The sequence below is a fragment of the Ananas comosus genome, unplaced genomic scaffold, assembly GCF_001540865.1.
Source record: "Ananas comosus cultivar F153 unplaced genomic scaffold, ASM154086v1, whole genome shotgun sequence".
Taxonomy (NCBI): Eukaryota; Viridiplantae; Streptophyta; class Magnoliopsida; order Poales; family Bromeliaceae; genus Ananas; species Ananas comosus.
Genome location: NW_017891073.1, coordinates 3,517 through 25,936, shown reverse-complemented (window position 1 = coordinate 25,936; position 22,420 = coordinate 3,517). Strand labels below are relative to the sequence as shown.

At 36.9% G+C, this 22,420-nt stretch overlaps 3 protein-coding genes across 4 annotated transcripts; 1 reads left to right on the top strand and 2 right to left on the bottom strand.

Annotated features, from left to right (window-relative positions):
• Positions 1-7,685: 7,685 nt before the first annotated feature.
• On the bottom strand, positions 7,686-11,542 carry LOC109704613 (probable plastid-lipid-associated protein 4, chloroplastic). Its single transcript, XM_020225373.1, has 6 exons — positions 11,119-11,542; positions 10,191-10,304; positions 9,862-9,960; positions 9,452-9,526; positions 8,510-8,577; positions 7,686-7,988 (listed from the first exon to the last, which is right to left on the bottom strand). Exons 1-6 carry the CDS (start codon positions 11,464-11,466, stop codon positions 7,916-7,918), a joined length of 777 nt encoding a protein of 258 aa, XP_020080962.1. The 5' UTR covers positions 11,467-11,542; the 3' UTR covers positions 7,686-7,915.
• Positions 11,543-13,836: 2,294 nt separating this feature from the next.
• Positions 13,837-16,391, bottom strand: LOC109704614 (30S ribosomal protein S13, chloroplastic-like). 2 transcript variants are annotated; one of them, XM_020225374.1, is made up of 3 exons: positions 16,206-16,385; positions 15,893-16,117; positions 13,837-14,225 (listed from the first exon to the last, which is right to left on the bottom strand). In XM_020225374.1, the coding sequence occupies exons 1-3, from the start codon at positions 16,320-16,322 to the stop codon at positions 14,058-14,060; spliced, it is 510 nt and encodes a 169-aa protein (XP_020080963.1). In that variant the 5' UTR covers positions 16,323-16,385; the 3' UTR covers positions 13,837-14,057. The 2 variants fall into 2 exon arrangements, with proteins under 2 accessions (XP_020080963.1, XP_020080964.1); XM_020225375.1 differs by having other exon boundaries at positions 14,068-14,307; positions 16,206-16,391.
• A 2,661-nt stretch (positions 16,392-19,052) lies between these two features.
• LOC109704612 lies at positions 19,053-22,420 on the top strand (the record flags this gene model as incomplete). Its single annotated transcript, XM_020225372.1, is given in 5 exon segments — positions 19,053-19,837; positions 20,543-20,686; positions 21,490-21,562; positions 22,119-22,224; positions 22,333-22,420. Coding segments are annotated over 5 exon segments (987 nt in total), but the record flags the coding sequence as incomplete, so codon positions are not given.

Genomic DNA, 22,420 nt, shown 5'->3' with positions numbered 1-22,420 from the left:
ACATACCAACCAATTTCAATAGAGTTTTGTTTAAATATTTACGTATATTCGATTGATGCAATTTTTTGAACAGTGTGATTGGGACGTAGAAATATCTATAATTTTATCCTAAAAAATTATTTTAAAATCACCAAAAAATTTTTAAAAAAACATAGAATTCAAACCAAAGATTTCAACTTTCCGCCAAAATCACACTCCAAAAAAAAAGAAAAAAAAAATCAATTCATCAAAAACATTCAAACCACTCAAACTCATTAAAAGGACGAAGATCGAACCCCTCGTGAGAAAGAAAATGAGAAAAGAGAGAGGAGAGAGGAGAGAGAGAGAGGGGTATCATGGGAAGACTCACCCCACAACGAGCCTACGCCCATTACTGCTATAACGCTGCAATTGCCTCCCTTGCCTCGATACCAAAGACGCCATTTTTTTTCTTTTTTGGCTCTTCACCTTCTCCTTTCTCCTTCCCGCAATACCCCTCTTTCCTTATACTCTGCTCTCTCTAAGATGCCCAAAATGCCCCTCTCCCACAAATAAACTAGTTTCTAAGAACTGTTTCTTAGAATTTTGAGAGAGAGAGAGAGAGAGAGAGTGGATAGCGTTGCGACAACGAAGAGGGGGCTATAAATAGAAAGAGTTAGAGAGAGAAAGAGGGGGATAGAGAGAGAAAAGTTGGGTATTTTTTGGAAGCCCATCCTATGGGGACCCAGCATTTGTACCCCGAATTAAATGGAATGATAATTTAGTAGGGTAAATTACAGGCCAATACTTAAATATTTATGAATTTTTTTTTTCAATATTTATTCTTTATTAAAGTGAATTTAATAGCTCTTGAGAAAATATAATATGAATTTTGGGTAATTTTTTTTTTCCAAAATCACTATCCACCGCACGAATTTAACTTAATTAATTATTAATGTCTAGATGATAGAATCAATTAATTTGATATATTTATACAAATAAAAGAAATATTAAATCTATTTTATAAAAAAAAAAAAACAATTTGTACAAATTTTTGAATGATTACACTGGAGAAAATTTGTTTAAAAAACTTATATAAATACAAATTAGATGTATTTTGTCTGATCTGAACTGCTTTTCTAGACTATCGATATTTCAACTATTATGAAAACGATTTAATTTAATAGCCTAAATTCAACAGCCTACATTAAGTAGAAAATTTACTTACATTTCGAGCAGAAATTTATAATATTTATAACATCATTTTTATTGAAGTGGTGGATGCTTTTCAACACCACAATTTCAAAATAGATTTGTAAAGAGTTAGACTACAATACTACATATCCCGATTCGGAGAGTTTATTTGGATAGACTTACTGTCCACATCTTACGAAACTTGCTGATTCAAGGATCTTATCTGACTTGTCCAATCAACAATATATATATATATATATATATATATAGAGAGAGAGAGAGAGAGAGAGAGAGAGAGAGAGAGAGTTAATTATTATAGGCTAAAATATTTTTTATAAATTCTTTCATAAATTTTCTTTTCTTTAATTTTTTTTTTTAAAGAAGCTTAATTTATTTGAAATTTGAATTGGGTACACACTTTGGGGTACATCCGAGGGTTCCCGAAGCATGTCGAGAGGACGCGATGCGCATGTGTGTGGAGGAGGTGTTCGCGGCGCGATTCGCTCGCTGGCTCCGGCGTTGCTTCGCCACGTGGCACCTTCGTAAAGTAAAATATGGCGGTTAGGGTCGTTGGGTGTATTATTGATCGTGATTTTTTTTTTTGAGGAAATTATTATCTATATACCTACCATACGGTCCATACCACGTCTAGTTTTAAATTATTAATTAATGCATTCAAATTATTTTTTTTTTGTTAAAAAAAGGTAAAATTTAAATACAGGTTCCGCACGTTCTCACTTTAGTATTCTGCAGTTTAAAATGTATCAATTTGTAGTTTCATTTTTATTTTTTAGTCAGCTTTTTCGTTAATATTTCGTTAAATTATTTACAAAAATTTTCAAATATTCCACCTACGTTTATCGAATATTCACTTTAGTAACTTTTAGTTTTAATTTTGTCACTGATTTAACATAAAAAAATTGGTGGAATCAATAATACAAAGATAAAAGTAAAATCACTGAATACTAAATTGATACACTTTAAACCATATGGTACTAAAGTGAGAAAGTGTGAAACCATATGAGTGGAATTTGAAAATTTTTTCAAAAAGAGCTTAATTTGATGGATCTGATTTATACTATTGGAAGAAATATGTATTAACATGGCATCAATTAGGTTTTAGTCATTAAATACAAAAGAAATTAGATGTTTAAAATTTATGAATTTGGATAAAGGTCGTGATTTTGAGAAGTGTGCAAAAAGGTTGTCGCATACTAAACCCGGTGAGCAGAACTCGTGCGGGCTAAAATTTTCCGTACACTCATTTACGCAGTTAATCATTTTTGACGAAATAGATATCGACTTTTCAAATGTGTAAAATTTTTCTCGACATGAATATGTACTCCATTTCAGCCCCATCTAGAACACGCTGTTATCTATACTAGTGAAAGGACCCGCACTTTGCAGCGGGTAGAAATCGTAACAGTAATTAATAATAAAAAGATTTTAAATATTATCTTATGTATCTCACTTGATAGATTCATCAAAGGTCTCTCACTGTTGGCGGAGGATATAGGCCCGACGATGCCTTCTCCGGCGATAGTTATAGTGACGGCGACGATGATCCCTCCGACCATGGCAAAAGAAGAAAGTGGGCGTGCATTCGTGAGAGAGAAAGAGGGAGTGAGGGAAAGAAGCGATGGTGTATAGCAAAAGATGAGAGATTAAAGAATTGAATGAATAATATGAAAATAAAAAATTGAAAGTTCCAATGAAGGAAAGGAAAAATGCTCATAATTAATAATTAGAGAGAGAGTTTTAGGATTGCTAGATGGTATGGAACCATTTAAATATACTTAAATGAAAGTTTTTGATAGTGGAACCGTTATGCACTTATTGAAAATATAGTGGAGGAAGGATAAATATATAATGAATTATTGTAGCAAGGAAACAATACAATTGTAAATAGTTAGTGGCCTTAAATACACTAATGATGGTTTGATTAGTGGATCGTTAGAATGTATATTGAAAATTTTTGGTGAAGAAAGAAAAAGAGTTAATGCCTAGGTGATGAGTGAAGTAGAATTTGCATTGGCAACAAACATTGGAAATTATATAGGTTATAGATAATCATTAATGCTGTTATTATTGCTTCTAACCGGCTTACTTTACGTTGTACGAACTAGTTTTACGATCTTTTTTTCTCTCTCTAAAATAAAGCATTATTTTTTTTTTTCTTTTTTGGGAGATAAGTAATGCTAGATGACGACCTTCTGGTCTATTCTCATCACGCGCGACTAGAAAAGTCTCGATTTTTGTATTTTATTAGTATTAGATTTTCTTGAGATTTGAATTCTTAAGAGGATAATTTCTACTAATAACACAATAATGACAACTTGAATTTTTTTAAAATTATTATTTTCCATCTTAAGAATATGCTTGATGTAGCTTACGATATAATCGATACGCTTTACAGTCAAAAATTTGAAGATGATTTAAGATTCCTGTATTTTTGCAACTATGAATGATCTTACAATGAGTCCAATGTAATCATTGTTTAGTTGTGATTTTTAAATTACTTAAATTGCATACTTCTTCTTTTTTGAATAAGTTGTAAAATAAAGTGGATAGAACGTAGTGCTCGGATTCCGCAGGATCTGATGTTTTGCTTTGCAGGGTTATCTTAGTTTGTGTTTGGTTAATTCTTTTTAATATTGTGAATTATGGATATGGTGGAACCTGTGACGTGATTTTGTACTTTAATGTAGGCAAATTATAAGAATTAAAATTTCCGTACGGATTACTATTAGTTTATAGTAATTATTACTATAATTATTATTTGTTATAGTTAAGATTCAGGAGCTTGTATATATTATTATTTATAAAAGTTTGTAATATTATCTTTTAAAATATGTCGCGGTTGATTAAGAGAATTAGGAGTCTTTGTGTAAAAAGAATCTAGATGTAACCTAGGTATAAATGGCTTACCTAGTTTAATTTGATTTATTAATAAGGTTTGAATAATTTGATCGTTTGTTCCTGTTTAATGAATATAGTTTATAAGTTTTTAAGGTTAGAGAGATGTATTATTACTGTGATATTGGTGATCAGAATGCATTGACTAAAAGAGTTTGATTTTTTTGTGTTTCTTCAATTGGTATATTGAATAATTATATTTGTTTTTTACGGAGGGACATATTTGAAAATATTAGAATTACCTGCGGTATAGGTGGAGTGTTTTTCATAATTTGAAGTTATTATTTGTGTTTATGGATCTAGATTTTTATTTTTTTAGTCTATATAGACAATATTTTATTCAGTATTGGTCGAATATCAGGTTATCAGTTTCCATTAATGATATCGTATTATAAATAATGGATTTAGATGCAATTGGATAATGATATTAGTAAAGGTCCTAATAGATATAAATCTTGATAGGAATAGTAGTCAATTAATTCTTAATTAAAAATTAAAATTTAATATATATATTTTGTACATAAAAAAGAAATGATGAGGTTAATTGGCGCTACTATATGTCATTAATAGGTGTATATTTTGTTTACTGATTTTCTTTTTTTAATAGATAGATATAAAATAATAATAAACTATTGTCTGCGAATTATTTAATATAATGATATCATGTAAGATTTTTTAATTATATTTTTAATTTTGGGGTTGGACATAATTAAGTATCTAGGGTGGTATATATGTTGATTTTTGTTTTACCTGTTAGCTTGGATGTAATACTTTGTTTCATAACTAAGTGATTGAAGATTAGTAGGAATTATAGTTATGCTCTTTGGTTCTCGTATTTATAACTTTATTATTTATTAGTATATTCTAGTAATGGAGTAAGTATAGTCTATTCTAATTGCGGCGTTTATGTGTTTCTTTTATTTATATTATTTTTAATTAGTAAATGGTATAATTTGTTAATTAATTAATTCTTTAGGAATAAGTATATGTGTCTCTCTGGTAACTTTTATTCTCTAATTGAATGTTATAGATTTGTTTATTTTTTGGAATCCTTGCTTATCTAAAAATAGTAGGTATTATATATATAAATAAAAAACTTCTGTGTGGCATCTGGACATCTTCCCAAAGGTTATCAGTCTCGGTGAGTTATAAAAGCGTGACTATGCTGATCTGGTAACGTATAATTTGAAATTTATGATTATATCCATCTCAATGTACGTAAAATGTCTCATTAAATTTTCATCAAGTATATTAATATTGCACGATAATATTACGTAAGTGCATGTTAGTTAGCTCGTTTCTTTCAATCGAACTTATAAGTCTCCATCAACTTATCTTTAAAGACAAATGTCTCTGTTTGAATTTGGACTGCAAAAAATCGGTGGTTATAATTTAATGTGTTTAGAGCATTTAGAGGAAAAGATAAAGTGCGTTCTTGGGTTGGGATGTGTGCTGATGTGTGCATTGGGCACTTCGGTGGTGGGTATTATATTGTTACATTGTTTTGTTGGCACATTTCGTGATTCCCAGAAAGTACACGCTTTTCAAAAGTTTCTGTTTTGCATAGCTTTATTGTACGTCTGCGCGGTTTACTTCACGAGACGTGTCGTTTCCAAACGTTGCCCCTCCAACGCGTAATTCCCTTTCTTAATCGACGCTCGATTGATATCACTCTTTTAAGATTTTTTTCTCCTACGCCTTTGCCCCCCTCGAAAATTCTTGAAGCTGAAGTGCGAGTATTTCTGTTACGGTGTGTGAGTAAAACTCCTTCTCTCTGTCTACTGTGTGCTGTGTGCGATCTCTCTGCTCTCGGTCTCTCTCTGCTCTAACATGTACCTATCACGTGCGGATGCTCAACTAATTTGCTCGGAGACGCCTCTGGACGACGGATCTCGCACCATAGTTGGAGCCACGCGTCGCATGCGGGCCTAAGCCGCTCGCGCGATGGCTCTCGCGAAGCACAACAAGAGGTGAGCGCGTTACTATTTGGTTGGCATAGATGAGGTCGACTGCGTGCGCGGGCTTACGTGAACTACTTCGGCCACCTGCGCCGTATTGTCGTCGATGGCGGCTACTCATGCCCTCCATTTCTGGAGTCTGTCACAGGTGGCACCCGTGGTCACGGGCTCTTAGATGGCCCGCTGAAAGACGAGACGGGTGTGCGTCGGCCGCATTGTATGCTTGGGTTGGTAAGGCATAGATATGATATACTATTTCTATCCGATCTCGCGAAAATTATGGTTGCTTGACTAGTGTCTGATGGAGGACTGGAGATTAATGGATGCACGATCGTTATTTAATGAGAAAGATGCTGTGAGGCATCCCCTCGTTATTTAAATCATGACTCTTGAAGCTGCTAAATGTAGCTCTGCTCAGCGAGAAAATCGACTTAAAGCACTACCTGTTATGGGATGCAGGGGAGACGTCCTTTAAGATTGGTCAAAAATGGTACTGCACTGTCCGTGATTTGTTTCATATTTTGATATAAGTATAGGTTTTAAGAAAGGAACAAGTTATTAAACTATAACATTTAAAGAGTGTGTTACTTTTTCTGCCCCTGCATCAACTTCTGGCCGAGGTGGATGCAGAGATCGTCTTACGCGGATCCATCGTACGATAGTGGTACTCTCCACTCGTTCTTCTAGGAATATATATACTTTTCTTGGCTAGAAGCTAGATTTTGTAGGACACGACGACGTATGTTTCTTATGCATCTCGGCATGTTGTTCACTTGGAGTGCAGTCGGGAGTAGGCAGTTATCGGGTACATTCTTCGGAGCCGGGGTTTCGGGTGAACGCTGTATCTTCACCTGATAGTCTGCGGTGGATTCCGGGGTGTGGGAGGGCGTGGTTGATGGCATACTCGCATGTGACTCGTGCTTTACGAGTCGAAATGCGGCTGGGGTAGTATGTCCTTACTGGCGGAGGAGAGGCGCAATTGTAGACCGCACTCTGCGACCGGGCGTCCTCGTGCTGTGTGACGCGTTCTGCGCTACTTGCGCAGGACCTCGCGATGTTCGGGAAGAGTATACAGGGAGTTACAAGGACCGCGGATGATAGAACCGTAGCTTTTATGCGACAGAGGTTATCGGCGTGCAAAAAGGGAAGGGTTCGGCACTGACGGCTCGTACGCTGTGTGCACCGCGGGCCCGGTATATAACGCTGGTGTGTATATTACTTGAGCATAGTTACAATTAGTAAACTGCTTATGTAATTGTACATATATGTTTGATGGTATACTGAATGAGCGAGAATGGATTCGGCTGCGAAGGGGGGCAGAGATATGGTGAGACAAGACCATGTTCAATGTCATGGGCCACGAGAAGAGTTGGTATGAAGGTAGCATGAGCGTTCTTGGCCTTAAGTGTTTAAATGTTATTCTGTTGCTTGATCTCTTTTGTCACTCAGTTTTTTTTTCTTTTTTTTTATGTTTTTTTTTTTTTTTTTTTTTTTTTTGCAATGATAATGGTATTATTTTCCCTTGTATCTTTTTAATCGTGCCCCTCAAAAAGTACCAAAATTTCGTTACTTGCACAACATTTCTTTTCTTGCACTTTATAATGTTTCCTTTCTCCATATTCCTACATGACAAGCAATTCACTAAAAAAGACTAGAATGCATGTTCATAAAACATATTCATTCAATACCTTCAATATATTTTCTTGGACAGAAGCCCAAATTGTTGACTTTATATATTGTTTGTAGAGATGTTACAAAAATATTGGACCTCACTTTTATCCACATTCATTCATTATCTTCAATCAAATAAGAAGATAATATTCACAAAACATAAAGAACAGAAAGCATGTGTAAGGAATAAAAGTTACCCTACGAATGAAACTGTGCCATTATACCGGGACTCTGTATGTCGGATCAACCATCTTCAGTATAAACAAATTTCCCTTGTCGCCCCTCGATATCCTGGCAATTTCATTGAGAATCAGTAAAAGAGAATTCCTTTACTTACTACTAACTTTGAGTCGAACATTTGACAACCATAAAGTCATTTGAACTTCGTATTACTTAACTTCGTATTACTCAGGTATATTATCATCTGAGCTAGGTATAGATGTAACAAATTCTTTGACTCCAGTTTCAATCTATGCATAGTTAAGCGAGCGATAACTTCAGACAAAGAAATCTAATTTCCACTCGGTCCAAAGCACAAAACCAACTAGACTAGAATTTGCTGTAGCTTGCTTGAAGCGACTTTAGGATAAAATTTACCATTCGATTCCCAGGGGCAAACATTATATACAGCAAATGTATCTTCATGTGATAACTACTAACATGTAACCAGCAAATCAAACTCCTAACCTACTTTTGTATGATGAAGTTGTTTACTCTCTGTTCTGTTTTTTATAGTACAATTGCGCTTAGCAGTTGCAAGAATTGCGCTCATGTGTTTCGGACCCTTTGGAAAGACAAGGATGTAAGCTTACCGAATCTCTTCGTCTAAGTAAGTGATTTCTAGCTCACCACGACCTCCTTCCGGTGCCTTTATAGGTATCTACACATAAAGGATGCAAAGTAAGAGAATACCATTGCGGAGCTAGTTTTCTTGCTAAATTTCATTTTGACTTCCCCATGCAGAATATAATTAAATATCCAAAATGAAAATTCAACAAATTTGCAGGTGGCTTGTGCATGAACTATCTCTCGAATTGAGTTTTCAACTTCAGAGAGGCCAAATCACTCCAATAAGCATAAAATGCTATCCTAAAATCCAAAAATCCACATATATGGAAGACAAGACAATAAAATTTAGGGGCAATTGCTTATATACCCCTGAAAAGTTTTCGATTTACCCTTCTTAAAAGGCTAATATTGAAAATACCCTTTCTACGTTCCAACCTATTTCTAATATACCCCTAGAGTTAAAATTTGTTAATTAACTCTGTTATCTCTGTAAAATTACTATTTTGCCCTTTCAAATATACCCTTCCACCATCACTGTCTTTCTTATTTGCCCTTAAAGTCAGGGGCACAAAAAGTATTTTAACTTTTGGTCTTTTCCAATATACCCCTCTACCGTCACCAACCTTTTTTATTTGCCCTTAAGTTAAGGGCAAAATTGGTATTTTAATTTTTAACTGTGGTCGATATTTAACTCACGTTTAACCCAAGTTAACTTAACAGGAGATAACTACGGGGGTATTTTGCAATAACGGTGGAACATATGAGGGAAATTTTAGAAAGAAAAAACAAGTAGGAGTAAATCGGATATTTTCAAACGTATGAGGGGTATATAAGCAATTATCCCTAAAATTTATGTTGTTCGCTGAATGAGTGAGGAGAAGTTGAAATCACCCACACTAACAACTGAAAAGAAAAGAAAGACTTACCAACAACTGAAAAGAAAAGAAAAGAAAAGAAAGACTTACCAAACCAAAAATTTTGAAAGTATCAAATCTGACTGCCACCCTTCTTTCATTAAGAGGAACCAGGTTTGCTGTGACCTGCAAGGACGATAAAGTTGAACAGAGAGAACTTTAGAGGGGCATTATATGTTGTGCTAGAGAACCTCGGAAGAAAAAAATTTGTGCTAGAGAAACACAACCTATCAGAAGAAGCAAGAAAAGAGGCAATCATATTCATTGATACATAAAACAAAATTTGAAGAAAATGCCCTGCAGATCATAAATTCTTTAGTAGGTTATACTAGTTAAATTTATGGTTGCATTCCATTGCAATTAAAAATGCATTGCTAAAATATTTTAGAAAATTTAGAAGTTGTGAACAGCAAAAACTTAAGCATGCAGGAGGAAATGCATGAATTGCACCAATGAATTACCTGGTTAAAGTAAGGCCAGGTTTCCATATTTTGAGCCCTTAATGTGTCCGTGTTGATGGCCTGGTATATTTTCCCATTCGGTCGTAAAAACTTTGGCCTCTGCAACAGCCAATATTACATCAATTATCACCAAATTAATAATGTTGATTTGCCAATATCTGATAGAAGAAGAAAAATTAATAGATTTGCATTAATATACAAGCAAATCTGAGGTGAACGTGCAAGAATTGAAAGAGAATTTACTCAAAAGGGATAATAAAATGAGCTGTTTTCGAAGGGCAACAACTAAAGCAGATGCTTTGGGCAAATAAGAGAAAAAGAAACATTACCTGAGTTTGTAAAATGGACCTAGAAGTTGTATATAGAAGCTCCCATTTTCCATTAAGCAAATCTGACTTGAGTGGCTCCTTAACCGGATTAATTGCCTCAAGTTCACTTGCAATCTATTGAATTTACAGATTCAAAGAATACTGTTAGAAATTGATGGAATCAAACATGATCTTCCAAAATACTTTTCAAATTCACGTGCAATCTGTTGAATTTACAGATTCAGAGAATACTGTTAGAAATTGATGGAATCAAACACGATCTTCCAAAATACTTTCACGATCGTTTTTTTATCTCTCTTTCAGATCTCATGCCGCTAACCCTAAACTCTATATCCTTCTAAAAATCTCAAAAATTTATTTTTTTATAAGAGTATTATAGTTCTCACAATAAAAAATAACTGACGGTAGTCAATTGACTTTGAAATTTAGAGAGACGGAGTTGATAACTAACAACGTTGAGGCAACTTTTTAAAGTTTGATTGTCAACCATAAGCGGGTCAAAATTTTACTTATTATTTTTAAAAAAAACCAAGAAAATTTGGAGTTAGATAGCATATGTTTGTTTGCTCGTAACTGATTTTCGGATTGAAAATGACTTTCAGTTCAACTACAATTCGGATAAATGTCATTTTTTTTTTGTACCGCAGTTTGTTTGATAATAAGTAAATGACTTTCGAATTATGGTTTTTCCCCTTTTTTTTGTTTGTATTATAATTTTCATCTATTTCTCTCGCATAATAAACTTCACAATTATGGTGTTTCAGAGAAGTGGAGTACTGGACAACTTTAATTTACGACGAACCAAACAGCAAAAGATGAAAAATAACTTCTCCCCTCTCGTCACTTTCGGTGAAATAAACATGCCAATTAAACATGAAACTACAATTGAAGTGATGGAAAAGAACAGAAACTAGAGGTGTACGTGTACCCGATCGACGCTCTCTTGGTCCTCCGGACCGGCGTCGGCGCCGCGATCGAGGGGGGCGATGGCGGCAAGGAGCTCCTCCTTGAGCTCCTCCCGGCTCTTGCCTCTCTTCTTGATGAAGGAGGGGAAGAAGGAAACCCTAGTCCTCCACTTCGACTCCTGCGGCGCCGCCGCCAACAACGGCGAAACTCGCTCCCTCGCCCCCCACTGAGGGGTTTGGGCGAAAAGGGTGGGGGACGGGGGGGATCGAGAGATCGCGAGAGGAGTTTCTAGGGTTCGGCGGGGCCTTGCAAGGGGCGAGGGAGAGAAAGGAGGAGACGGAGAAGGAGAGGAGGGCAACAACAACGCCATGGGCGCGCGCGGTGGAGAGTGAGAGCGTGGGGAGAGAGATAAGGAAGCGAGGGGAGGAGAGGGAGAAGGCCACGTGTTGTTACCCACTGATTTGGGCGTGGACCCCTTTTTGGATTTTGTCACAGCGGTTAACTTTTTTTTTTCTTAAATAAATAGTACGCTACTCGTTTCATTCACTGAAAATATAAACTAAACTATATAGATGAGCAACTCGTTTCATTTATTGAAAATATGAACTAAACCATATGGGTGAGCCAACACAGGCATAGAAGGGGGCGGCCGATTAAGCTCGGAACGTGCGGCCGATTAAGCGGGGGCAGTTGATCCCAGAGATTCGATTCAACAACTGCTTAATCTTACAAGAGACTACGATGGGATTTAGCTGGTCCTTCCTAACAATTACATTATTTTTAGTCTCACAGATTACCCATCAGCGGACTACCAATCCGATTATCTTACGTCTCGACGAATGCGATCCAATCCTCTCCGCCCACCTATCCAGATCGACGTCACATCGTCCCCCCAATTGCTAGGCTGGACATTATCCAATGACATCCTTCTAAAATTATTATTCACATTCATCTAATTATCTAAAGTAATTACTAATATTTTTTTAAATAATGTAGAACTGTCACCAATGCTCTTTCAAATCTCAAATTTTGAGCTTAAACTCCAAACTCTTAATACATAACAGCACTAATAATATTATTTCCTAATTTGGAAGGACATCACCAGAGTTACACATTTTTTCCGTGAATGGACTGTCAATAAATAAATAAATAAATAATTTATTTAAATACAATAAATAAATAAATAATTTAGATTATATACAAGTGGTAGTAGAATCTACTCAGGTCATCATCACTCAGGCCACATCCCGGCGCATAATATCTTCGAGTCTCTACTTTGACACACAGCATATATACACACATACCCGCATCCACTGTCCAAACGGAATTACAATCCATTGTTTATCATAACTAGTGTAGATACCCGCACGATGCAACGGTTTATCATAATAATCATCATAACATATTCGCATACTCAACCGGTGTGGCTCACACAACACTAGTCCACAACAAAAAGATTATCGACTCCGCGCGCACAGCATGCATATCAATATAACACTCTTTTCAATCCAAACTGGTACCATTGCTGGGCGATCATCTCAATACGATAAGAATCAATACCTAATAGCCTGCTATGATAAATCATGCAGTCCTACACACGAAATGGCAATTTGACAAAACTACCGTATCTAGTATCGCCGTAATCATGCAGTTACTATAGTTATGATATAGCAAACGAAAGGATCGAGAGAATTGTATACATTGTTAATGCAATAAGATAATATCATACTCACAGTTTAGTGTGTAGGAGACTCGTAGAGGTTGAAGAAGAGACTGTCGCCTAAGATCACCAGAATCCAAGCTAGTCCACTATAACTGATGTAGTCAATCGCAGGGGTGCACAACAAAAAGCCCAAAAAGCACCAAAACTCATCAAAAGGTTGAATATTGACGAAAAACCAACATGCAAAGGGTTCTCCCGTGGCTTTGAGCTTCGGAGTCGAAGAAGGGGGCATAGGTCGGCAATTCGATCTCCATACCATAGGGTCGTTGATCTTCCGAGTCTCTGCAGAGCTCGTGGTGGGGGTGGTTTAGCTCCACTTAGGGGGAGGTTAGTGGTGGTCGAAGGAGAAAAGAAAGAGGAAGAGAGAGAGAAGGAGATAGTGACGGAGGAGTATAGAGAGGAAAAAGAAAAGAGAGAACAAGAGAGATATATAAAGGAGAGGAGAGAGGCTCTTTCCCTTGGACAATAAAGGGAAGGAAAGAAGGGAGGAACAGGGTGAGGTAGGTAGGAGCTGCTGTCTTAGCATCGCAATTGAAAACCGGCATTCACCTGCAGTCAACGGCTTAGCTAATCCGAGCTGAATCCAGATTGGGGCGATGGTGCTCAACAGCGGCTTGACTTGATTTCAAAAGTGAAATTATATGACTGATACTTGGACAGGACTTAAAAACTATGTTAGCATCACGACAAAGCCCAAATAACTGCTAATGCAGATGTTTTTGCATAGATTTCTAAATTACTTCGCACAATAAGAGGGAAGGCTAGCAAAAAGAAATTTACATGTAGCAACAAGTCTGGCTTTAATATATGAGCAAAAATATGGGAAAAAAATGACTAAATAAAGGTATCGAACTAAGTTGAGAAATAATTCAGATTAAACTTCAGTATGATGTTTAATATATGAGCAATTCAATACATAATTCTCCAGTGCCTAATTATTGTTAAACCAATAAACTTCCCAAAAGATAAAAAGAAAGAAGAGTTATTCCTCCGCGGAGTATTTAGCTCTAACATAAATTTTTAATACCAAACATCTACTAAACTTGTATTCATTCGCCATCAACAACATGTTAAATTCTGCAGGTTCTTACTTTCATACGGTAATTGTAGCCCGACGCAAAAGGTCGGTAACTAAATACAGAGAAAGTAAATGTACGACATTCAAATCACCGAACAGTATCGATCCAAAATTTACTTGGAAATGATAAAAATTTGGAGAGCTTATCTAACCCGCCCTCCTAACGAGAAGCCTTCTTCTTGCCGGCGACGGCAACCCTCTTGCCCTTCAAGGTCCGGCAATTGTTCTTCGTCCTCTGCCCCCTGCAAGGAAGCCCCATCTCATGCCGAATCCCCCTATAGCACCGAATCTCCTTCAGCCTCTCAATCGCCAGCCTATTGAACCGCTTCTGCAATGCCCAAATGGAAGAATACGGTACATATTATAGACCTTACTTGAACTATAGTGTATCTTGAAGTGCTACATGAATCCTAAAAAAAAAAAGAAAAATTAAAACAATTACTGTGAAAACATACAGTGCACTCAATCTAAGTAATTTGCGGTCCAAGCTCAACAATATTTGTGATGCTTTGTTGAGAGAATATTTTGCATTTAAAACCTAACAAAATATTTTGTTATCTTTTTTCGGACAGAAGCCAATAAATTCTCGCAACATTGTTTACCGATCAATAAACCAGAAGGGGTTATTGCATCAAAATCACATTTTGAATCTGGAAACAAGCATAAATCAGCAAAAGAACAAACGAGTAGTGAGCATACAATGTCTCCTTCGTTCATATACGTACATTCTTATAAAACTAAGTAAATGTTATATAGTAAATTGAGGTCTCGTTTAAATAGAAATTCTATACCAAATACTGGAGGAGGGGATTGTGGATTGCTTATAATCCTTACATATTTTTTTGGTAACAAAAGATATGTTGATAGCCGAATTTCCTGATGCCTTGACCCTCCTCGGGAAGTGTGTCGGGGTGGAAATCGGCTGCTGATAGTGACCCTCGAAGTTTGCGCCCACGACGGGTCAAGCGATTCGACCGATGAGAGATCAAATCGGTCGGGTCCGAAAACCTCCTTAGTAAATTCGCTTCGGCAAGATGAGCCGAATGAACAGGTGGGGCCTATATTTCGGCTGAGAGATGAGCCGAATAGCTAGGACAAAAACGAGATCTGGTCGGCCTGAGGAGCCGAAAACGACTTTCTATTAATAAGAAGGGAGTGATGCCCGGAGGGCAGACAGACTCCGAGGTGTACAAGGGAGTGATGCCCCGAGGGCAGACAGACTCCAAGGTGTTTACAATGAAGTGATGCCCGGAGGGCAGACAGACTCCAAGGAGGCTAAGTTACAAGAACTACTCCTAGGCAAAAGCGAGAAATGCAGGGAAAATAAAGGTGGTCTTTTGTGCGCAGGGGCGAAGACCCGTTTTCAGGGTACTACAGGCCTATTTATATATTTTCCCCTTGTGTTCAGTTATTGCACGATCGGCCATCTTCTCCGGATTTGGAGGACCACGTTCGGCCGATTGGAACTGCCGTTGGGAACCGCCCATAACCGCTTGCGGTTGTCACGTTTTTTCGAACAAACGCGGCTCATATCTCCTGGCGCATTTTTCCGTGCTCCCGATCCAGCGTTTTGAATCCTGAATATGAATATGAACCCAGTGTGCCAACTGTCCGCGCCGGATTGGTTCAACAAGATAATAATAATAATAATTCAAAAATAACCTTTTTTTTCACTTGCAAGATATTTAAAAACAAATCTTCATCCATCACCTCATCTGGACGGAGTGTATTTCAAGCTAAACAATCATAACGAGAAGAGAAAACCTATCCGTGTCAAATTATATAGAATTTAAGGTTTTTTTTAAATAAAAAGACACTGATTCCAAATGAGATTGTAGTTTTTTTTTTTTTAATTCGGCTGTCCATTGCAAATTGGGCTATGCGATTAACACAAAATAGCTGAAAAACAGATAGTTGCATCAAAATCATATTTTGAACCCGGAACCGAGCACGGAGCACGAATAGGCAAAAGAACAAACGGGTAGTGGGCATTACGAGGTCGCCTTCAATCATGTACTTGGAAACCTCGTCTCTGAGTGAGATAAGCTCATCGTCTGAGAGATCCTTCGTGACCTTGTTCTCCAAGCTGAGGTCGCACAGGATCTGGCGCGCCCTGTTCCGGCCAATGCCGTGGATGTACTGGAGCGAGAACTCCACCCTCTTATTGTTGGGGATCTCCACTCCCCCCACGCGAACGCACCGGATGGTGAGTCCCCCGCACTGCGCATGGATCGAAGAGGAGAGGAAGCGGTGAGATTGGGAGGGTGAAACAAGAACGGAGGAGGAGGGAGGAGAGTGGGTTGGTTACCTTAGAAGAGGAAGACGGGGTGGGGAAGGAGAGAGAGAATGGAGATGGAGTGGATCCTTTGGGGACGATGGAGAAGGAGGAGGTGAGGGGGAGCGCCGCGAGGGAGAGGGTCGCCATTGTTGGTGTTGGGTTGGAGCTCGGATTGGGGTTTTGTTGTGCGGATAGAGTTATCTCTTCCTTTCTTACCCCTTTTCTTTAGGCTAAAAAATAGTGATGGGTTAATTAAAATCTAAATTTAATTTTAATTATGATATCAAATAATTATTAATTAATCAAATTAATGTATTTAAATTATTATATATTATTTAAATCATAAAGTAATTAATTAATTTATTATTTATAATTAATTAGCTAATTAAAAATTAATAATTTAATGTGTTTATCCATAAATTAATATTTATATTGATTAAGCATTAATTAATATATTTTTATTAATCTAGTTAATTTCTTTACTAATTATCAAACTAAAATAATTTACTAACTTTAAATAGTTAAATAGTTTTTAAATTTAATTAATGAATTAATATATTTTTATTAATCTAGTTAATTTCTTTACTAATTATCAAACTAAAATAATTTACTAACTTTAAATAGTTAAATAGTTTTTAAATTTAATTAATGAATTAATATATTTTTATTAATCTAGTTAATTTCTTTACTAATTATCAAACTAAAATAATTTACTAACTTTAAATAGTTAAATAGTTTTTAAATTTAATTAATGAATTAATATATTTTTATTAATCTAGTTAATTTCTTTACTAATTATCAAACTAAAATAATTTACTAACTTTAAATAGTTAAATAGTTTTTAAATTTAATTAATGAATTAATATATTTTTATTATCCTATACACTATTCATAGCTAATAAATTTAATAAATTTTTAACATTATTTTTAATTAATATTTTGGTATTAATTAATTAGATAAAATATTTTTAATTTAAAATTATAATTCTTATTTTTTTTATTCCAGTCTAACCAATCAAATGTTATTTACTTTATTCTTAGGTTCAATTTTTATCCAAACGCAAAATTAATTTAGTTGTTGTTTATACCTGAACTTATGTCTGTTTTTGAAATAAGCCGTTCTTATTTATACCTAAACCAAATGCAACCCAAATGTGTTTAATTTTAAATTTGGTAAAGCCTGCATTTTAATATGTTCAAAATATCTTTCTTTGTTATTATTTTTATTTATTTCACATCATAAGCACGCCGTGTTCCATGTGTACACGAAACTCGATTTTTGTGCCTACAAGTGTGAAGTTGTGAGTTCATGCGGCACGCAAACTCACCGTCTAATGAAAGTCTTGCACTTGCGAGCCTCATAGCCTCCACGAAAGTTGGAGATCGGGCTTACATCCAAATGAGGCGATATCTAGTTATACGAACTCTTCGCATGATTTTCATCTCTACTTACACGAACTCATGAATTCATCACCAGATTGCCATCTAAGCAAACACACACCCTAAGATAACGTGGATTATACTTGTTTGGCACTATCAATATTAGTTCAACCAAATTCGGCATAGATAGAGACGTATATAGATTCGAATTGGTGGAACTTCCCTCCCAATCTGTATCGAATGAGGGAGTAAGTAGGAAACAAAAATGATGAAAAAAAAAATAATTCATTCTAAATCTTTTTTGATTCAAGTAAAAAAAAAAGTATAAGACGAAATACTCCTTTTTTTTTCATGACTTGTCTCCATCGGCCAAAATAAATACCATCCAACTCCGATATGCTTCAAGTGGAGCAATAATTGAGGGCAAAAAATAAGAGAAAAATTAATTCATCCCGAATTTATCCTGATCTGCTAAAAGAATAGAGTAGAAAGTGAGTGACGCATGCCGCCTCCAAATCCGTCTCATTTGCATTTCTATTGTTAAAGGAATATTATCATCCATAATTTACTAGTTCAATCAGTAGACTTATGACTAGATTGAATTTTTAGAATAAGGAGATTCAAATCACGAGTTCACGACTACATATAATATATCCGCTCAGGTAATGTCAAAAATTGCACCTGATATATCAAACCCCTAAAGCAAAAAATTAAATCGTCATTCTTTTGAGCAAATATGAAAATATAAAATTTGATTGAGTGAGGCTACTATGCTATCGGAAGCACAGAGCCTTTCGTGCTTCCAGCTTGTTTTCGATGTTGCGACTTTCGAATCGTCGATCGACTCCGTTAAACTTGATCTAGAGTATTTGGAGTACCTAGAAAATAAATTTTATTATTTTTCGATATCATTTGCCTAGTGATCGAATGGGCTCAAAATCAATAAATTTCAATGGCCGTAGTGAGCCGTTTGCAAGTTTAACGGTGTAGAAATATTCAAATCACGTGGAATTTTGATAGAAAATTCTTTATACTATATAAAACAAGATCAATATCTTTGATTTAAAATTTTAATGTCATATTATTACATTTTGTAAGATTTTTATTTTCAGCCGTTGATTTTGAGCCCCTTCGTTCACTAGGCAAATGATATTGTAAAATCATAAAATTTATTTTCTATGTACTTCAAATACTCTAGATCAAGTTTAACGGAGCCGATCGACGATTCGAAAGTCGCAACATCGAAAACGAACTGAAAACATGAAAGGCCCCGTACTTCCGATAGCATAGTAGCCTCACTCAATTTGATTTGTATCTTACGAAATAATCCGAACGGTAGACGGGTTTACCAGTTAGACCGCTGAACGGTGCGGTCCAGAATGAATTCTCCCGCGGTCCGGTTGTTGGTAAACTAACCGGTCGAACCGAACCGGGCGGTTCGGCCCGGATTATGAGGCACCGAGTAAAAGAAGAAGCGGCATCCTTCGTCTCCTTCGCACCTCCCGCTACGTTCTTATTAGTTATTACCGCCCCTCCGAGGAGGAGATGCGATACCAAACTCTCCGCGCACTTCTTTTCCCAGAACGGTGGGATATATACTTTGCCTTTCTCCCTCGCACCGAATGTTTCCGTTGATGTACACGCACGCACACGACAGGGCGTAGGAGAGGGAGAGAGAAAGGGAGAGGAGGAGGAGGAGGAGGGCGATGCTTTTGAGGAAGCCGAGAGGACGAGGAAGAGGAGGAGGAAGAGCCCTACCTCTCTTCTCCATGGCCGTCGCCTCCTTCGCCTCCCTCCGCCTCTTCCCCAACCCCAACCCCAACCCTAGGTTCGTCCGCTTCCGCGCCCGAGCCGATGGGGGCGGCAGCAGCGCGGGCGGAGGCGGGGGACGGTGGCCGCCGCCGCCGCCGCCGGACACCGGGAAGAAGTCCTTCGCGGTGGCAACCGGGGAGCTGTTCCTGGGGCTCGCGTCCTTGCTCATCAGGAACAAGGACGGCGCCGCCTCGGCGCCGGCGCCATCGGGGGAGGCCCCAAATGCGATCGCGGATCGCGGGGAGACGTACATTAGCAGGAGGAGGAGGGAGTCGATTGCGGCGGCGGAGGCGGTGGTGGAGGATGCGGTGGATGAGGAGCTGGTTTGGGAGCAGAGGGCGGAGGATGTGGAGGCAGAGATGGAGCGGAGGAAGGTGACGAGCCCAGGGTTTAGCTTCTCGGCCGCAGGGCTCCTCCTCCCTTATCATCTCGGGGTTGCTCAGTTCCTTCTTGAGAAGGGCTACATCAAGGTACTTCCGTTTCGCGGCATCTCGATGATTCTATTACCTGGAGAATAATTTTATATTGTGAAATTATTAAATATTCTTTAATGGTCTCCCTTCCTTCCTCTTGTAGAGCAAGAGACGTTTTATGTTCATGTTAGGACCTTCCTAATTGTTACTCCGTTGTAGCCTCACAGATATGGCTCACTGAGGTCTATCAAAATTTTCAAATGGATAATATATCAATGCCTTCGTGTGATCTGTACTACTTGGATCACCGCCGACTCCGAGTCAAAGGAGAAAATGTTTAGGAAATAAAATCAAGTCACACTCACAAGATAAGGAATGCAAGAGAAATGGGAAATATTAATTTATAGCCGGAAATTTTCTACAGATAGGACTCAGAATACTATTTCAGACTCTAGTTACATTGGTCTTCGTATTCCGTTAATGTTATATAGCTTTCAATATCTTTATCCATTCCCTATAATGGTTACTGAGTTAATATACTTCAACCTGCCGACCAAGAGTAACCACCTAGAGAGTGATTTTGTGTGATTTAAGCATGTTGCTCCATGTCTCCATGCTAAGATTTTGTTAGCAGTTCCTTTATGTTATAGATCTGCATGTGTATTCATTTGGTTTTTTCCCCATTTTCTTATGCTATTTAGAGCAGATTATATAAGAAATTCTACCAGTCTCATCATAAATTGAACCAACTTAACGATTTAGGAAACCACACCATTAGCTGGCTCATCAGCTGGTGCCATAGTCTGTGCAGTTATTGCTTCTGGAAATAGCATGGAACATGCCCTGCAAATGACCAAGGTTCTGGCGGAGGATTGCCGGGTGAGAGGCACTGCATTTCGGCTTGGGGTATGATTTTTCTTTTTGGAAAACTGTGCATTATGCATAAATATGTATTGCTCGTATTATTTTATACTTTTTATAGTACGTCACTGTTCGGGGATTTCTCCAAAATTTTAGTTTCTGATTAAGTGGGTGATGTCAGCATATCTATTATTGAAGTGTATTCCATCATTTATGGACTGTGCATGCTATTGTTGCTTTCCATTGGGAAATTCTCTGCACAACAATGATGTCTGTTTGGATATTTACATTGTTTATTTGGAGTTTGACCCAGCATTTGTGTTAATTTATTTATTAATTGCAATCAACTTGACATCTAGCTATATCTTGAGCTAGGAGTGTGAACTAATTAGAGATCTTGCAAGAACTTAAATGATAAGACACAAAAGTCATATAACATAACGATTTTATATAAAAGTATAAAACAGAAACTCCTAGACGTACAAAAACTTCTGCTGAACCCTTGTTGCTGTGCTGATGAATGTTACTTATTTGTGGTGCATTATGTTAGAAGCATGCTTGTTTAAGTTCAAAATTCTGATTGTTTAGAAACTGAAAGACTAGAAAGTGTTCTGCATAATTAGATGAGAACATTTTAAATGAGAACAACATCTTGTTACTATCTAATTTTTCTTTTTGAAAACTCTGTGACTTCACAAGAACTTTATAGAGTGAATTTTTATGTGCAGCAGTACTGCATGCAACAATACGGTCCATAAAATGAATAATGAATAAATGAATAATGAACAATAACAAAATCCTGTCAGCTTTCTAGTACTTCTGGATGATAATAATGCTATCTTTTACAGGCTCTACTTAGAGATGTGCTTAACAGATTTCTTCCTGATGATGCACACATTAGATCTAATGGAAGGGTTCGTGGTAAGCTTTCTATATCTGGTACTTTTGAACCGAGTAAAAATATAACGAGTGAATGATAACAGCTTCTTCTTAAAACTAGCGTGAACAGCTTATTATACAACAATTTTTAAGATAATGGAAGTCTATTATTTATCATGTATATATTTGTATGATTGGGTGTATATTACTACTTTATGTTGTATTCTTCGGTTTCTCTTTCTGTTGTTTTTGTTTCTTTTAGGGCTTAATTGTTGCAACGTGTAAGGGCCGCGACTACCCCCTTGAGGGTTGATGCGTCTCCTAACTATTCTAGCAGTGGAAACTGTTTAATCTTCATCATTAATATATACGAGCTATTGTTTTGTGTTTGGATTCATTAGACATAACCACACACATTAATCGTAATTATTATTAATGGGAAGTATTAGGTTCCGACCATTTGTTAATGCATCTATCATTGTAGGGTTTGTTATGATATTCTTTGTTATGCTTTGTTCTCATCTCCCAAATTGCTTTCGCTGGAGAACTAAAAGAACTGATCATTTGTGTTGCCTTAACTTATCTTCTTCTGAGGCAGTTGCAATTACTCAGTTATTTTGGAGGCCAAGGGGTCTACTTGTGGATCAATTCGACTCTAAGGAAGATCTCGTTAATGCACTTTTTACATCATCTTTCATTCCAGGGTATGCTGGGTTTTTTTGTTTACTTTATTATTATTTCGCTCTTGCTTCTTTCAGTACCACCTTCTTCCTACGAAATAAACGAAAAAAGGACCTTTTATCTTGGTCTAGATATTTAGCTCCGAGGCCTGCAACAATGTTCCGGAACCGATTGTGCATTGATGGGGGCCTTACATTGTTTATGCCTCCTACTTCTGCT

Bases quoted from the DNA above. Each gene is read 5' to 3' on its own strand.
- LOC109704613 (XM_020225373.1), bottom strand. From the start codon at position 11,466: ATGGCGTTGTTGTTGCCCTCCTCTCCTTCTCCGTCTCCTCCTTTCTCT. The intron at 10,305-11,118 runs GTACACGTACAC...TAAATTCAATAG, and splicing joins ACCAAGAGAGCGTCGATCGG to ATTGCAAGTGAACTTGAGGC. The intron at 7,989-8,509 runs GTAAGCTTACAT...TGAAATTGCCAG, and splicing joins TACTTAGACGAAGAGATTCG to GATATCGAGGGGCGACAAGG.
- LOC109704614 (XM_020225374.1), bottom strand. From the start codon at position 16,322: ATGGCGACCCTCTCCCTCGCGGCGCTCCCCCTCACCTCCTCCTTCTCC. The intron at 16,118-16,205 runs GTAACCAACCCA...ATCCATGCGCAG, and splicing joins CCCCGTCTTCCTCTTCTAAG to TGCGGGGGACTCACCATCCG. The intron at 14,226-15,892 runs GTAATGCCCACT...TGGGCATTGCAG, and splicing joins ACATGATTGAAGGCGACCTC to AAGCGGTTCAATAGGCTGGC.